The following is an 18,615-nucleotide window of genomic DNA, read 5'->3' as shown; positions in this document are numbered from 1 at the left end:
AATAATTCTGTTTTACACTTGAGGCTGATGTACAAATGTATAATTCTGTTTTACACTTGAGGCTGATGTACAAATGTTTAATTCTCTTTTACACTTGATGCTGATGTACAAATGAATAATTCTGTTTTACACTTGAGGCTGATGTACAAATGTATAATTCTGTTTTACACTTGAGGCTGATGTACAAATGTTTAATTCTCTTTTACACTTGATGCTGATGTACAAATGAATAATTCTGTTTTACACTTGATGCTGATGTACAAATGTATAATACTGTTTTACACTTGATGCTGATGTACAAATGTAGTAATTCTGTTTTACACTTGAGGCTGATGTGCAAATGTATAATTCTGTTTTACACTTGATGCTGATGTACAAATGTATAATTCTGTTTTACACTTGATGCTGGTGTACAAATGTATAATTCTCTTTTACACTTGATGCTGATGTACAAATGTATAATTCTGTTTTACACTTGAGGCTGATGTACAAATGTATAATTCTGTTTTACACTTGATGCTAATGTACAAATGTATAATTCTGTTTTCAGTCTGGAATTCAGAAGTTCATGGAAGGATCTTTCTCTAAGATAACTTCTGCTTCCCAAGCTCTAACTCTCCTAACAAGGTAATCTTCAAAACAAACTCCATAAATATGCTAGTAGGACTGAAATATACACTGTATGTCCTGGCAAATAACAAAAGCGTATACAAATACATGCATCTTCTCAAGGATTCTGCTGTGTCAAGGAACAAATTCTGTTTGTTAGGAATTCTATTTGTTTAACATTTTCACACATTTTACCGTTCTTAATTGTTTTACTTACAATTCTGAATACAAAAGGTTAGAAAAACTTAACAAGGAGAGATATGTCTCAAGGATTTTTTTTTTTTTTTTTACATTTCATTTTTTTTTATTGATTTTCATGTGAACAATTACATTAAGACCAGAGACAAAACATTACATTACATAACAATTCATTACATTACAATACCCATAGGATTATATACATGCTTGAGTTCAACATGAGCACCGCTAAATTTGGGAACATCAGAAATTACACTCTGCACCGATTTTTTCTCTCTTAAATATACATATTTATTAACATGCCCTCACATACCTCCACCTTCATCGGTGATTTAGTTGGATCTAAACACAATAGTTTCAGAATAAAATATGCAAGTTCATTTTGAAGCAATTTGTTCACCTAGTTTCTTCCAAGTTTTTTTAGCAGCGCCCATATTAAATTTAATTTTTAGCTTAGCTTTTGCTATAGATAAGTACACTTAGACGAATAGACATACAGCAAGACCAATTTCCATCATCAGTGCAATATTCATTACCATACCGACAAAGACTTTGTTTATATTTTACTTTGTTCCTCCCTTTCGGATAAAGCATGCCATCCTCCCCACCTTGTAAGGAATTTTGTGTATTCATTTCTTGATTTATACACAATCTTTTCTACCTCATAGTATTGACATATGTGTGATTTTAAGACTTCAAAACACACATAAATTTTCTTAATTCTACAGTGATAGACATATTGCTTAAACAGCAGCGACATCATATTAATCATACCATTATGGCGACCATGAAGCCCTAGCAGTATCGATATTGGCGATATACTAAAGTTGAACATGGTTTTATCGAGAAACCACTTCTCTAACTCCTTTCGAAGCTTGATTATCCTTGAACATTCATAAAATAAATGTATATAGGTTTCTTTTTCTTCCCTACAGAATGTACATAGCGGAGAATCCACCGCCTTAATTCTGAATAGAAAAATATTGGTTGGTAAAATTCGATGGACCAGACGATATTGCAGCCATCGTAGTTTTGTATCATTTGTTTGTTTAAAAATCTCTTTGTGAGTTTTCTTCCACCAATACTCATCATCTTCTAGTCCCAGATCACATGCCCATTTTAACTTGTATGAATAGTTAATTGTTGACCCATATGCTTGAATTAAAGTTTTATATATTACTCTTTTTCCAGGCCTGTCGGAGACTATGCTTTCCAGGAAATATGGAAAAGTGGGGGTATCAGTCACATTGGTCTTCTCTTTCAAACTAGGGAAAGATTTGACTAAAGCCTTCTTTAATCCTTCAAATGAAGTGAATGGGGGTTGAAACTGATAAAACTGGCAAAAGTCATGATAAGAGAAAATGTCTCCATTTTTGTCCATCATATCTTGGACGGTTATTATGGCTCTCTCATACCAATCCCTCCAATAAACTGTTTTTTTGTCAATGGTAAAGAGAGAGTTGAACCACAATGGCTCTGTCAATATATACTTATCCTGAGGATGAAAGATTTTTTTTATTTCCGCTAACATATGGAAAATTTCCTTCCAAAATAAATTACTTGTTCTTTTTGACATCATTTTAAAGAATTGGTCACCCGCATTGGACAAATGGAGTTCTACTTCATGATTATGATCCTCTAACAGGACATATGCCCATGTATATGCTTGACTTTTCATAAATCTTCTTATCCACCCAAGTTTTAAGGATTTTAAAAACGATTCTAAATGAAGCATGTCCAAACCACCCTCCTCCTTACTTTGAATTATTTGTTTTCTAGCAATTCTATCCGTTGAATTACCCCATAGATATGAGAAAATGATTTTGTTAAGTCTGGTCAAATATTGTCTACTTGGAGAAGGTAAGCTCATGAATACATGTACCAGCTTGGAAATAGCCAGAGATTTAATTACAGTTATTCTACCAAGGACAGTTAAATATCTTTTGGACCAATTATTGAGGAAAGCTTCCACTTCATCAATTTTTTGGAGATAATTAAGTTCCATCATGTCCTCAAGTTTTGGACTAAAAACAATTCCAAGAACCTTTACCGGACCCTTTGTCCAGTTTATCTCGATATCACTACAAATGTTATCGTCTGATCCTATCTTATTCCCAATCCACATTGCACTTGTCTTCTCGATATTTGGCTTCAGGCCAGAAAATTTGGCATATTGGTCTAATAATGATAGAGCAGCTCTAAGGGAGCTGTCATCACCATTTAACAACAATGTTGTATCATCTGCAAATTGACTTAGTTTAAATTCCTTTCCATTTATCTTAATACCTACAACTTCAGGGTTGTTTCTTATCATAATGGCTAACACTTCTGCGCAGAGCAGAAAGATGTAGGGAGAGACAGGGTCGCCTTGTCTGCAACCTCTACCAATTTTAAAGAACTCTGAAAAGAACCCATTCTGAATAACACAAAGCTTAAAATCATGATTCAATATTTTCATCCATTGAAGCATAACCGGTCCAAAGTTAAAAAAGTTTAAGGTTTTGTGAATAAATCTCCACGATACAGAATCAAAGGCCTTCTCAAAATCTATAAATAAAGCCATCCCTGGAATATTGTTTTTTTCAGTATAACTCATAATATCATAAAGCATTCTGGTGTTTTCCCCAATGAATCTATTTTTCATAAAACCGGTTTGGTTTTCGTGAATGAGATGATCAAGCGTTTGTTTGATTCTGTTAGCAATACATCCAGAGAGTATTTTATAAGAAGTATTAAGCAGAGATATGGGTCTCCAGTTTCGTAAAAATTCCCTTGGCTTATTACCCTTAGGGAGAAGAGTCACAACACCTTGCCTCTGAGTCCAGGACATTGATTGACATTGAAAGGCATATGTTATAGAGCAAAAAATAAGTTTTCCTAGATCCTTCCAAAAAAACTTGAAAAATTCAGCAGGGAAACCATCAGGGCCGGGACTTTTGTCATTGTTCATTTTTTTAAGGGATTGTAGTACCTCGTCTATTGTAATGTTTTGTTCCAATTCCTCTCTCATTTCTTCATTTAGTTTAGGTGCCTCAGCATCTTTCAATAATACATTCAAATCTACATCCTCTAGGCTATCGTCTCTATCCGTATAGAGACCTAAATAAAAGTTCTTGATTTCCTGAAGCAGATCTTTCTGATCCGTTATTTCTACATCGGAACTATCTTTTAGTTTTGTTATCGTTTTATTGACATGATGTCTCTTTTCCAGGTTGGTAAAGTATTTACTTGGCTTTTCCCCATCCTCTATCCATTTTGCTTTTGCTCGTATCATCAATCCTTTCATATATTCTTTTCTATAAATTTCCTGCTCAATTTTTTTTTCATTTAGCATTTCTGAAAAGATCTCCGATTCCGGGGATGCTTCAGTTAATATCTGGAGAGTATTTATATGCTCTTCCAGATAGGTTTGTTTTTTAATTTTATTGCGTTTAACTTCCGCACTATAGCTTATAGACATTCCTCTGATTTCTAGTAAGAGTGTCTCTAATAATAGATGATAGTCAATTGTAAAGTGAATATCGAGAAAGTCGATTTCAGCAAGCTTGCCTCTATCATAGGGAAAAGCAGCATATCTGCATATAATGACTTTAATTATTTCGGTAACTTTTTCTATATATTTCCAATCTCTAAGAAGGGTTGTATTAAATTTCCAGAAACCTCTACCTCTCTCAAATTTTGAAAATTTTAGTTTTAATTCTATCATTGAATGATCAGTTCTGTACCCTGGAATAATATCAGAGTTTTCATAAACTGATAATAACATCTGTGATATCAGAAAAAAATCCAGTCTTCCCTTCTTAACAGGAGCTTTCTTGAACCAAGTGTATCTCCTTAAATTCGGGTGATTTACACGCCAAGGATCACACAAATCAAATTCCTCCATAAGCTTGAATACTTCTTTTCGAGAATTTGGATGATTTAAATTATTGTAGTTATAAACATCTATATCTGGGTCGAGGATTAAGTTCCAGTCACCACAAACTATCAAAAATTCATTATCAAAGGTTTGGATAACCTCTCTGATATTTTTAAAGAACGATGGTGAGTCCTTGTTTGGACCATAGATGTTAATTAGAGTAAATGAATATCCAGCTGACTGGACACTTAATGCAATCATGCTACCATGATCATCTCTCTTGATATCGATAACCTTGTAATCAAAATTTGTATTAAAAAGTATAGCAACTCCTCTAGCATTACCCTTGAAATTACTGAATACAATGTCATACCCCCACTGTTGTCTAATAAACTGACTGTCACAATCTTTGAAGTGAGTATCTTGTAAACAATATATAGAACAATTTTTTTTCTTTAGGTAATTAAAAACATCCCTTCTTGTGTTAACATCAGCTAGGCCCCGACAGTTCATTGAAAGTATGTTAACTGTCATAGTAAATTACATTCTCATTTCTTTTTCTGTGGCTCCCTGTCTCTAAATTCAACTTCATTACGTTTGTCTTCAATAACATGTTACAAAATGGAATGGTCTGCAGACACAGATAACACCGCAAAACACAAAAAATAGACATATATACTACAATCTGTAAGTAGACATATAACATAAAAATGGTAATCCTTCCAGAAAACATGGTTGGGATAGCTGGCCTTTCGGGGCTTATGATAACAAACTTATTATGGATTTTTAAAACATAGCTTTTGGCATTCAGATGATTGTTTGACAAAATTGCCATCGTCTTATTCAGCTTCAGAAATCGACATTTTTCTGTTACTACATAAATTTGAAATGTACTATATGTATGCCATTTTATGAATAAGAACATGCATGATGGGTACGCTACAATTTCTAAGTAAAAACTACACTGTACAGGTGATTATTTATACACTTAGTCGAAAATCAAGACTTCACCAAAAATATCCTCTATGTCACCTCCACCTTGAATTCTCGGATTAAATTAAACATACCGTTAACATTATCTTTTTACTTGCACCCACCACGTGCACACATACATTTACATACTTTTTGAGATAGTAGCTTCATGTTGTAGGAAGTCCTCACTGTCCTACTTGATGACTTGTGACATTCCTTACACATACAATTTCAAATTCTAAAAGTATCTAGTATTAATTCATGATGACTATAATGTTGCAAAAGTACCCCACGTTCCATTTATAGTTTCACTAATGGTCCGAAAAAAACCCCGAATATACAGCACCTTCATTAACAAAAATCAATTAAGATATATATTTTAAACATTGAACATCATGACCTTGTCATAACTATAAACGATTATTGGAAATGCTCCATTAATGCAGGAATATTGAGAGAAAAAATAATGATATTTAACATACACAGGTCAATTATCGTTCGCCCACTACCGTAACAAAAACATTTGAATTCCAAAGTCAACAAGATGAACAGATCAAGCTTTCTATTTGTAAAGCAATGTTCCAACATATTTACAGTACCTTTTTCACTGGGCATATTCACTGTTAGTTTTTCAGTGCTAGTCAGTTAGTTTCCGATTAGACTGTTCCTCGACTCTGACATCGAGTGGAAACCACCAACACACGTGTGAACATATGTGAAACGTCCAGGTCAGCTTCAATTTTACCGCTTGGTTTTACCGTCTTTGTTGTAATGAAAATTAACACATTTTACAGAAATTCCGCTCGCTCCCATCGCCCATTTTTTGATTTTTTGATTTCCAGCCAAACGTCCGGCAGTTGGATGTTTTCCCGAATCCTCGTCCAGATCTCTTTCTTCTCCTGCCTCATTCTGTACGCCTCGGTCGCCAGTCGAGAACGTTTTGTCTCAAGGAGTTGAGATTATAGTTGATCAGACAATCTTGTGTTTGATGTCGCATAGAATATTAAGAGTTTTTGGCACCTCCATTACAATATAAACACCCATAAAAAAAGTATTTTAAAATTATTTTTGTAGATTTGAGAGTCTCGAGTTGCCACGACTGAAGATAGAAGAGAAATATACGACTATAATGGTGCAGTATGGAGGAGAGATAGAGGAAATCAGAAAGGTACTTGGCCTTGTTTTCAATTACATGTTACTCAAATTGATTCAAAATTTCATAAATACACTGTTTTCATATTTGATATAAAACTGAGATTAAGGCATATGCCCCACCCAAGTGCATTGTATGTGTTTACATAATTCATAGTTCCTTTAACAATTAATAATGCATGGGTCTGTTTTTCATTTAGGGTGTATATGGCTGTATAGTTGTTCCTAAAGTAACGCTAAGGTCATGTTTGACAGTCCCACAGATGAGTTCGTATTTCAGGGTCCCAAGGTCAATGCCAAGGTCAATGTTGCTGTTGATAGGTGAACTACAGGGGCAAGAGGCGTTTGTGTTTTATAGACATTTTCTAATATTTGCAAAATCAGGGGATCCTTTTGACCTGAAATATCACAATAATTGCAATTTTGGATGAATTATCAATTGTCCTATTATGTTATAGTATTGAAAGGTTGTGACACACTTCCTTATATAATGTTTTTGTCCTGGCTATCTGTGATCCTTTTTTGTTGTTGATATTTAATGATTGCGTATATTTACCTCCGATTTCAATGTCTTTATTTGGTGATTATAGAAGGTTTGAGTTAGAATTGACATAATTCTGTGTTACATAGCTGTACATGAAGTGCAAGGAGGACCCGCCCATCCCAAGGAACATGCCTCCAGTGTCGGGCAAGATCACTTGGGCCAGACAGCTATCACAGAGGATAGAGGTTCCCATGAATATCTTTGCAGTAAGTACTGTCAGTCAATCAAATCTGAACTTTTAAATGCAAAAGGTTTGCTTCATATTTAGTAGCATGAGTAACGCTACTTTCAACATGATTATTCTTTTAAAATCATTGTGTATTGCTTGATATGTCAAAAAGTAAATGGATTTTTGTAAAGGAAGTTAAAAAACTGTCATGGTCTGTGGATACTTTTGAACCTTAAATTCAACTATTATTCAAATATTAAAATCATGATCACGATCTTTGAAAAATGTTTCTCAAGTACTTTGCTGATTGTGTTGTCACCCTCTTCCAGTATATGTAGTTGAGAAAGAAATGAGAATAAGTTGTAACTTAAGAAGTAGACAGTAGACACTCCCTCCACAGGTTGATCAGTACATCATGTGATAAAATTGAGGATGTTCATTGGCTGTTTATGTGGATTTAATAGTATAGTCATTGAGCCATGTGCCATCACAAGTTTCATTTCCTTGACAGAAGCGGGCAAGTTGTTTGAAGTCAGACGATGCCAAACGAATTATTCGTAACTACAACCGGATGATGCGAGTACTTCTAGAGTACGAGATGCTATATCACGAGGCCTGGAAAAAGTCTGTGGGTGTTGCTACGAAATGTTAGTATTTATGGCTAAAGAAACAGCTTCTTTTATACTTTTAACATTCACTCAGGTGACCTATTGCCCGTAATCGTGTGTCATGCATAAGCAATCACATTTTTGATTTCTTCTCAGAAAAGAACCATCAGTGAGATTTTGATGAACTTGGTGGGAATCATAACTTTAGTTGGGGTGGGTCATGCTCAACATAATTTTGTAAAAGCAAGTTCACAGTAAAAAAAACATGTATGGTTATATGTACTTTCATTCTTTGAAACGGTAAAAGAGCAAGTAAAATTACCTATGGGCCTCTTGTTGGAAAATAAAGCACTTTTGGCTAGGGTAAGCAGCCTGTACTTACTTGGCTGTAAAACCAGCCAGGAAAAAAAAATCACTGAAAGGGATTATTGAGTGAAAATTTTACAAATGATAGCGTGTGCCAGTTTACAATAAATGGGATTTCCACTGAAAAGTGTTTATTACGAAGAGGATTGTCCAGTAAAAGTTTTTAATTTTTATGCCGATAGGCTATTCAGAATTGAAGAATTGAGAATGTAGTCATCCAGCAGATTTATATATTAGATTAACTCATTCACCCCTGAAATTCCATAATGAACTCTTCCAACCTTTGAAATGGAAGAGTTCAAATGTGTCTTCAGGGGTGAATGAGTTAAAGCAAGGTTCTTCTAAAATACATTGATGCTTGATGGTAAGAGAGTATCTATATTTACAATATTATATATTTTGTAATGGAAATTTTCACATAATAGTCATAGGTAGCTATAGTGGGATATTGAAATTCGATAGCAATTATTAGTTTCTATTCCTGATATAATAAATCATAATTTTGTAGTCCTACAAGCTCCAGTGCTAGTGCGACATCCCTTAAAGCAAGGATTGCTGCTAGTCAACTTTGACCCCTACATATTTGAGGTGATAAAGGAGGCTGAGTACATGATGAAGCTGGATCTGGAGATCCCCAAGGCAGCCATAATATTGGTCCACTCAAAGGACACCCTCACAGCTCACAACAACAGACTCCAGGTAATATTGGGTGATTGATTCCATTCTTAATTCTAATCTTTGATTCCATAATAAATCTAATCTGATTTCTCAGACATGCTTAGAATAAAACGAAGTAAGTCTTCTGCAACCATTTGCAGAGGTTTTTGTAGTAATATGTCTTTTTGTGGTCGGTGGAAATGGTTTATTAGCCTTTATCCTAGAATTTATATTCTCTTCTTGGTGTTTGTAGATGCTTCTTGATGAAAACAACAACTTGAGAGCAGATATTCCACCCATATTTGTGACTCTCCTGAGACCTTCATTGAAAAAGGTAGGTTGTACCTGGATGAAGTGAGTTGCATACCAGTCTCCTGATTTTCCTTTTTTCATGAGAGTAAACATTTGATAAAATAAAAAATAAAAATATATTATTATTTTCTTATCGTAATGTTTGGTAAGACCATATGTCAGGGCTAGACAATTGTATAAGACGAGTGAAATTTCAAGCTGGACGAGTGGTTTTAAAAACCGCTAGCACAGTTGAGTAGTCAAAATTTGATATTGCTTTAATATATTGTTTAATGATATTTGGTTAGTAAAATTTGCACAAGAACTGGTTAAGATTGGAAACTACTACCCCAACTGGCTAATGGTATTCAAAGTAAATTTCTAGCCCTGTATGTATTACAATTTTCCAAAACTTATAGCAGATTATAAGCATTTTGTACATCATAACTACCTTAAATATAGATCTAGAAGAATACAGGGCCGCAACGTAGAAGAATTATGATGATAATTATAACTTGATGAACAGGTGGATGTGGCGATGCGACCAGGGTTGGTGAACCACACCTGGACGTCTCTCAGTCTCCCAATCTACTTTGATATTGTGTCTAATGCTCTCAATGACCTGGGAATAGTTGTCAAACAGGTGAGATTTTAACATTTCTCTACAAAATCTAATAGGAATGGTTAAGTTTTGAAGAAATTATCAAGGAATGAAAACCTGAAAATTGATGTATGGATGATTAAATGATTAAATGATTTAAAGGTATTTTCAGATTTCTAACAAAATTGAATTGTTGGAAGGTAAGATTTCTCAGTTTGTTTATTATGAATGGAAATTGAATAAAACAACAGTAAAATTGTAGCATTAATTTTGCAATGTGTATTCAGTCGCAAATATTGTAACATGCCCAAGTGGTCAACTATACAAATGTGAAGTATTTTAGATCCCGCATGTCCTATAAATCAATTACATATAGTGCTTCCTTATCATAGCCTCTCCCATTTGATTTGTTGGAGAAGTTCTGTATAGCATGTGTAACAGGAAAGAGAATATTGTGCTTCCACCGGGGATCGAACCCACGATCACCACGTTCCTAGTCGGACGCTCTACTACTGAACTAAAGGGAAATTCCCTCTAGCTCGAAGCTCTAAGGCGACCTTAATCCTATATACGATTAAAACCTGCCACACATGCATATCTCTTGAAGGTGAATGACATCAAAGAGACGAGGATTGACAGCATGCTTCACGAGATCAGCGAGACCTTGCTGTGTGACCTCCCTGAGCGTTCTCCCTGGACCGTCAGCCAATTCCTCAAAAAGATGGAGGTTTGATCAATCACAATTATCTGTACGGCTTACACATGTGATAGTCGTACAAGTATTACTCTGTTGAATGACTGTTGTAAAAACACCATATCATGGAATACAAGTTTGGTGCATGGAGGATACTTTAGAAATTAGAGTTTGAGAAATTATTTGGCAAATGTTTTAGAAATATCAAAAACTTGTGATAAACTTTGACTGATTTTTGGTTTATACAGGACTTTTGCAAAGCTATGTGAGCACAAACACTGACAGTTGGATGAGAAAAGTGAAAAGAAGTTTGTTTTTGTGTGTACAGGGGTATTGTAAAGACATGGGACAGCAAATCAACAAGATTAGTCACGTAATTGAGGATGCAGTGGCTGAGTTGATACGGATCTTCTTACACAGAGCCCAGTTGGGACAGAGCATCGTAGAAGGGGAGCCAAGTGTAGAGGCTGGCAGTGAGTTTGATAAGGCTAAATACATTTAATTTCTTGCTTCTCAGGCCTGTGCACATTCAATTTGAATTAATATTTACTATAAATAGTAGTTTTATCTTAGTGATCTTATACCCAACAATTGTATATTGGAGTTTTGTCAACAGAATATATCACAAATGACTTAAGGAGAAAAAATGAAAATAATAAGTCTTTCTTTCATTACAATTTTTGGACAGTGGAAAAGGAGATAGAAAGGCCTCCTGCCCTAATCTGATTTGAAAAATTGTGCCTGAGAAACAAATTAACAATATATTAAAGTGTATTGGTCTAATGTTTGAACATTCTGTTTTCCTTTAAAAAGAATTGAAACGGTCAGGTCAATTATCCTCTGCAGTTTAAACTAAGTGGTCACTTTGTGCTAAATCTTCAAATGACATCCCTGAAAGTTACTAATGGATTTAGAACAACATTTGATGAAATTATCCTAAGATAATGTGGACTAGAATCTGTACTCGAGAGTGAGCTGACCCCATCAGGGGTCTTTGGAACAGGGTCATAATGGGTCACATGTTGAAAATGTGAAAAGATCTAGAATGATAATCTTGGCCTGTAGCTCTTCTTGCTTGGCTGGTATAAATGTATTAGCTTTTCAGTTTATATTTTTAATTGGCCATTACATTAAAGTAATGATGCAGGCCCTGTAGACATCTTATAAGTAAGTTTACCTGAACTGGTAACAGAAGGAATAAAAGGATTTCTTTTTATTTTCATTTTTTTTCATACAAAATATGATATTGATAAACATTTTATGATGAATATATATCAAAATATGATATTGATAAACATTTTATGATGAATATATATCAAAATATGATATTGATAAACATATAACATATACATCAGATTGATAAATTACACCCCTAAAGTTCACAACAGCTATAAAACACCACTCAAAGCTATAATCTACGACACTCAGAGCTATTATATACAAAACTCAGAGCTATAATATACGACACTCAGAGCTATTATAAACGAAACTCTGAGCTATTAGGCCAAAAAAAATCGTGAAAGTAATGAAAAAATAATTGTGAATGCGCCAGCCGCCATCTTTACAAAAATCCGGAAAATTGTTCCGCATATCTCTTTTACTCGTTAGTCACCCAAGTCCCGAAAACGTTTGAATAAAGGTAAGGATTGAGATACAGACAAGCTTTAAAATGATAATGACTTATTAGTCTTGTGTACAAATGGCGCTCATTTCGGTACAAATAAGGAATGTGGGGTTCGTGATTCTCGTCTGGAATATCGTGGGGGGGAATTTTCGGAGGCTTGCTCTATGACGGGGCTCTACACAACTACAAAAAGGCAAGGTAATGTCCACAATGAACGTTTTACAAACTACACAATAAAAAAAAAATCGCCCTCATCTTGTTTTTGCCATGTAAAATGGAGAGAGAAAAAATACCGCCCTGCCGCATCTATTTTGAAAAAAATTGGCCTGAGAACCAAGTAATTAATTTTATTTGGCCTTAAACATTTATTTTTGTATACGACACTCAGAGCTATAATAAACCACACTCAGCTATAATCTACCATCCTTCAGCTATAATCTACCACACTCATAGCGATAATCTACCACTCAGCTATTATATACCACACTTAGAGCTATAATATACCACCCTACAGCTATAATATACCATCCTGCAGCTATAATCTACCACTCTCAGAGCGATAATCTACCACTCAGAGCTATAATCTACCACACTCAGAGCTATAATCTACCACTCAGAGCGATAATCTACCACTCAGAGCTATAATCTACCACTCAAGAGCTATTATATAACACACTCAGAGCTATTATATAACACACTCAGAGCTATAATATAACACATTCAGAGCTATAATATAACACACTCAGAGCTATAATATAACACACTTAGAGCTATAATATACCACACTCAAGAGCTATTATATAACACACTCAGAGCTATTATATAACACACTCAGAGCTATAATATAACACACTCAGAACTATAATATAACACACTCAGAGCTATTGTATAACACACTCAGAGCTATAATATAACACACTCAGAGCTATAATATAACACACTCAGAGCTATTATATAACACACTCAGAGCTACATATGTATAATATAATACACTCAAGAGCTATTATATAACACACTCAGAGCTATAATATAACACACTCAGAGCTATAATCTACCACACTCAAAAATTTTATGCTTGAAGGTTATTTCCGGACTCAGTATTGTTGAATACGCAAGTGAGGGAAGTTATTGACTTCAAAAACTTGCAGGGATCATCATCTATCAGTGAGTTTGCCTTTGTGTTGCAGTGGATGTGCTGACCATCTTTGTTGGGACCGATGAAGGTTCTGATGTTCAGAGTGTTGATGACAATGTCAGTGACATGTCTGATGAGCAAAACATTCGTGAGGCATGCGACGAGTTAAAGGATTCCTTCAACCACAGACTTGTTGAGGCTCTGCTCAAAGCCTCGCGACACTCACTAGATGTGATGAGACGACGCTTCTTCTCTGGGTAAAGTTTGTATATAAATTTCATAGGCATATTTCATACTAGATGTGATGAGACGACGTTTCTTCTCTGGGTAAAGTTGTATTCAAATGTGATGAGACGACGTTTCTTCTCGGTGTGAAGATTGTATACAAATGTCAATAGGTATATGTGGTACTAGATGTGATGAGACGACGTTTCTTCTCTGGGTAAAGTTTGTATTCAAATGTGATGAGATGACGTTTCTTCTCTGGGTAAAGTTTGTATACAAATGTGATGAGACGACGTTTCTTGTCTGGGTAAACTTTGTATACAAATGTCATAGGCAAATGTGGTACTAGATGTGATGAGACAACGTTTCTTCTCTGTGTGAGGATTGTATACAAATGTCATAGGCATATATTACTAGATGTGATGAGACGACGTTTCTTCTCTGTGTGAGGATTGTATACAAATGTCATAGGCATATGTTGTTCTAAATGTGATAAGACGACATTTCTTCTCTGTGTGAAGATTGTATACAAATGTCATAGGCATATGTGGTACTAGATGTGATGAGACGACGTTTCTTTTCTGTGTGAAGATTGTATACAAATGTCAATAGGTATATGTGGTACTAGATGTGATGAGACAACGTTTCTTCTCTGTGTGAAGATTGTATACAAATGTCAATAGGCATATGTGGTACTAGATGTGATAAGACGACGTTTCTTCTCTGTGTGAAATTGTATACAAATGGCCTAGGCATATGGAGTAATCGATGTTATGAGACGACGTTTCTTCTCTGTGTGAGGATTGTATACAAATGTCATAGGCATATATTACTAGATGTGATGAGACGACGTTTCTTCTCGGTGTGAAGATTGTATACAAATGTCATAGGCATATGTAGTACTAGATGTGATGAGACGACGTTTCTTCTCGGTGTGAAGATTGTATACAAATGTCATAGGCATATATTACTAGATGTGATGAGACGACGTTTCTTTTCTGTGTGAAGATTGTATACAAATGTCAATAGGTTTATGTGGTACTAGATGTGATGAGACGACGTTTCTTTTCTGTGTGAAGATTGTATACAAATGTCAATAGGCATATGTGGTACTAGATGTGATGGGACGACGTTTCTTCTCTGTGTGAGGATTGTATACAAATGTCATAGGCATATGTTGTTCTAAATGTGATAAGACGACATTTCTTCTCTGTGTGAAGATTGTATAAAAATGTCATAGGCATATGTGGTACTAGATGTGATGAGACGAAGTTTCTTCTCTGTGTGAAGATTGTATAAAAATGTCATAGGCATATGTGGTACTAGATGTGATGAGACGACGTTTCTTCTCTGTGTGAAGATTGTATACAAATGTCAATAGGTTTATGTGGTACTAGATGTGATGAGACGACGTTTCTTCTCTGTGTGAAATTGTATACAAATGTCCTAGGCATATGGAGTAATCGATGTTATGAGACGACGTTTCTTCTCTGTGTGAAGATTGTATAAAAATGTCATAGGCATATGTGGTACTAGATGTGATAAGACGACATTTCTTCTCTGTGTGAAGATTGTATACAAATGTCATAGGCATATGTGGTACTAGATGTGATAAGACGACGTTTCTTCTCTGTGTGAAGTTTGTATTCAAACGTCATAGGCATATGTGGTACTAGATGTGATGAGACGACGTTTCTTCTCTGTGTGAAGTTTGTATACAAATATAGGCACCTCATATCCTTAAATTCTTGTTTCAATTTGATAGAATGTTGTGGGATGAAAATGTTATGCTTGATGCTTTTGTAGTTTGATGATCTTAGTATTATAATGATTACTCTGTTATGTCCATCATGTCCATTTGATTCTTCTTTTCACATGACAGAGGAAGAAGGCACGGTATGATGCACTTTGATGAAAGTGTGGGTGGTTCGAGCACTGGTAGCAGAAAAGTTCCATTCTTCACTGCTAACATCACCTTGTCCATCCCTCATGTGGTGAGTGTTCAAACAGACCCCACCATAGACTCTGATCAAAGACTAATATAAGTGGTATTTTAGACGGCGATATGTCACCTTGTCCATCCCTCATGTGGGGAGTGTTCAAACAGACCCAAGCATAGACTCTGATCAAAGACTAATATAAGTGGTATTTTAAACGGTGATATGTCACTTGTCCATCCCTCATGTGGTGAGTGTTCAAACAGACCCCACCATCGACTCTGATCAAAGACTAATATAAGTGGTATTTTAAACATAGACTCTGATAATTGACTAGTATTTGAAAATAATGTTATTGGGTTCTCCCTGAACAAGAGAAATTAAATTGATAAAAAGATGTGGCCCAACTTGGGGAAGGAGGATTCATATGATATATTCCTTTAATCAAGGTGAAGTGATTTTACCCTAATTTGTCCATAAGTATCTAAGTTAAGTTGCTAAAGAAATCGAAATTGTAACCAGTCCGGTGATGGACCACCTTTTTTGCTGATTTTTAGCCCATCATCTGATTATGTTTGGCTTTTCATATCACCGTTCTTTCAAAGTCTGTCATCTATCCATCATTCCGTACATCTTTTTTTAACAATTTTTGTTAGCGCTATTTCTCAGTAAGTACTAGAGGAGACTTTCTCAAATTTCGCATGAATATTTCCCATGGTCCCTAGTTATGCATATCAAATTTTTGGGACTGATCAGAAACCAAAATGGCCGACATGAGACAGGAACTTTTAGTAGGGTAAGAATATCACACTTTCTTAGACAGGACCCTCAGTTATATAGGAATGTCACACTTTCTTTGACAGGACCCTCAGTAGCTTAAATATCACACTTTCTTAGACAGGACCCTCAGTAGTGTTAGTATAGCATACATTCTTAGACAGGACCCTCCGTAGCTTAAATATCACACTTTCTTTGACAGGACCCTCAGTAGCTTAAATATCATACTTTCTTAGACAGGACCCTCAGTAGCTTAAATATCACACTTTCTTAGACAGGACCCTCAGTAGTGTTAGTATAGCATACATTCTTAGACAGGACCCTTAGAGTTAAAATATAACACTTTCTTAGACTTGAGCCTCATTAGGGTTAGTTTAACAGCAACTTGCCTTCAGCTTACTAGACTGGACCCATACCTTCCTTAAGCAGGGTATTTAGAATATAGTTTAACACTTTCTAGACAGGACATTTTAGGGCGGTTTGAAATAAGAGTTACATGTTTACTGTACGATATTGATGTGTACAGGTGATGCAACCGGGGTTGGAGGATATCCAGCAGGCCCTGAACAGGGCCACACAGATGGTGGTGGACATCAGTAAGGATGTGTACCAGTGGGGACAGGACCGCACACGCCAGTTCCCATCAGATCACAAGGAAAACACCTCTTTTCATCATCATGGTCAGCCACAGTTACAAAGTCCACCCATTTCCTAATATAAATTTCACTTAACCAGGGCAGTTGTGAATCTCTGGAAAATTATTGTTATGTTTTACTTGATTTAATTATCTGCAAAAGGGAAATTGAGCAAATATTATTAAGAGATCAGCTCCTGTTAAATATTCACTTTAGTTTACTCACATTTTGTGAGATATTTTCACAAGAACTTGTGTTAAGCATCAAGCACAAATTAATATATCATGCCAACTCTTTCTATTATGAAACAATTTGAAACACAAGTTGATGTCCTTGTAAATATTAAAGTATAGAAAACCATGAAGGGCCATTTTGCCATGAGATCATTGCTGCATTATAACTGGTTGTAATAGTCACAGTATGCTGAATTGTTTCCGTACAGATCCATTGGCTTACACGATAAAGCTTCTGCCTCCTGTGCCTCTAAAACACTACCACAAAAGTATTGCAGACAACAAGGACGTGTCAAAATATGTGATGATGATGTCGTCTGCACTTAGCACACTGAAAGCTGACATCATGGAAGCACTACAGAGATACTCCGACTACGCCTTTCTGTGGGAGAAAGATCGAGAGGAGGCTGTAACAGTCAGTATCACGTTTTAAATTCAGACCTGTTGTTACTCTGTTTTGGACATTTATAGTTCATTGGAAAGAATTGAGATTTGTGTATACATTATATGATATCAAGCTGTGCACTTGGCCAAATGTTTCAGAGTTGCAACTGCAAAATTTGTGCCAGATACAAATAATATCAGTAAGATGCTCAAGTGATTTCTTCCATAAAAATCCTGTCATATTCAGTATTTCATATATCAAAACATTAAGATTTATTAAAAATTTGCATTAAAACAGTCTTACAAAGTAATGATGTTTTTTTTACAGATTTTGAAAAGACTTGTTGAGGATGTAAAAGAGAATAAAAGATGGCATCTACTTAAAATCATTATCACTATTATCTACTTACCATTGAAAGCAATGATTTAAAACATTTCAGGAGTTTATTGCAGAAGATCCCATCTTGTCCGAGTACAAGACAAAGGTAGCTATGTTTAAGAAACTAGAGGACAACATTGAAGACATCCAAACTTCAGAAAAAGTTGGGGCGATAGAACTATTCACAGGTAAGGGGATTGTTTATTGGTCCTTTGGACTTTTTTATTAGGTCACCTGAGACAAAGTCTCAAGTGACCTATTGCGATCGCCTTTTGTCCATGGTCGTCCGTCGTGCGTCCGTAAACAATTTACATTTTCGACTTCTTCTCCAAAAACCCCGAAACCAATTTCAATGAAATTTTGCAGAAACCTTCCATGGCCAAAGGTCAACTAAAATTGTGAATTATATGGTCCCCAGCCCCCAGGGGCCTGAGGGCCGGGGCCAAAAAGGGTAAAATTGACAAAAATTTCAAAAATCTTCTTCTCAAGATCCAGATATGCTAGAATCAAATACTCTTCATAGATAGAAGGGTCTTAAGGTGCTTTACTAAAATTGTGAATTTCTT

General features: G+C 35.4%; 1 protein-coding gene across 1 annotated transcript in view; it reads left to right on the top strand.

Annotated features, from left to right (window-relative positions):
* Positions 1 to 18,615, top strand: part of LOC110461507 (dynein heavy chain 8, axonemal-like) — a 123,008-nt gene that overhangs the window by 18,840 nt on the left and 85,553 nt on the right. The window contains exons 13-26 of the mRNA XM_021514993.1: positions 551 to 627; positions 6,713 to 6,806; positions 7,421 to 7,540; positions 8,015 to 8,150; positions 8,986 to 9,176; positions 9,388 to 9,468; positions 9,952 to 10,068; positions 10,634 to 10,753; positions 11,049 to 11,193; positions 13,532 to 13,736; positions 15,587 to 15,698; positions 16,945 to 17,098; positions 17,496 to 17,701; positions 18,111 to 18,237. Of these exons, the coding sequence (XP_021370668.1) occupies positions 551 to 627; positions 6,713 to 6,806; positions 7,421 to 7,540; positions 8,015 to 8,150; positions 8,986 to 9,176; positions 9,388 to 9,468; positions 9,952 to 10,068; positions 10,634 to 10,753; positions 11,049 to 11,193; positions 13,532 to 13,736; positions 15,587 to 15,698; positions 16,945 to 17,098; positions 17,496 to 17,701; positions 18,111 to 18,237 (1,885 nt within the window). The remainder of the gene's footprint in view (positions 1 to 550; positions 628 to 6,712; positions 6,807 to 7,420; positions 7,541 to 8,014; positions 8,151 to 8,985; positions 9,177 to 9,387; positions 9,469 to 9,951; positions 10,069 to 10,633; positions 10,754 to 11,048; positions 11,194 to 13,531; positions 13,737 to 15,586; positions 15,699 to 16,944; positions 17,099 to 17,495; positions 17,702 to 18,110; positions 18,238 to 18,615) is intronic.

The sequence above is a fragment of the Mizuhopecten yessoensis genome, unplaced genomic scaffold, assembly GCF_002113885.1.
Source record: "Mizuhopecten yessoensis strain PY_sf001 unplaced genomic scaffold, ASM211388v2 scaffold10631, whole genome shotgun sequence".
NCBI lineage: Eukaryota > Metazoa > Mollusca > Bivalvia > Pectinida > Pectinidae > Mizuhopecten > Mizuhopecten yessoensis.
This window is presented reverse-complemented; position numbering and strand designations above follow the sequence as displayed.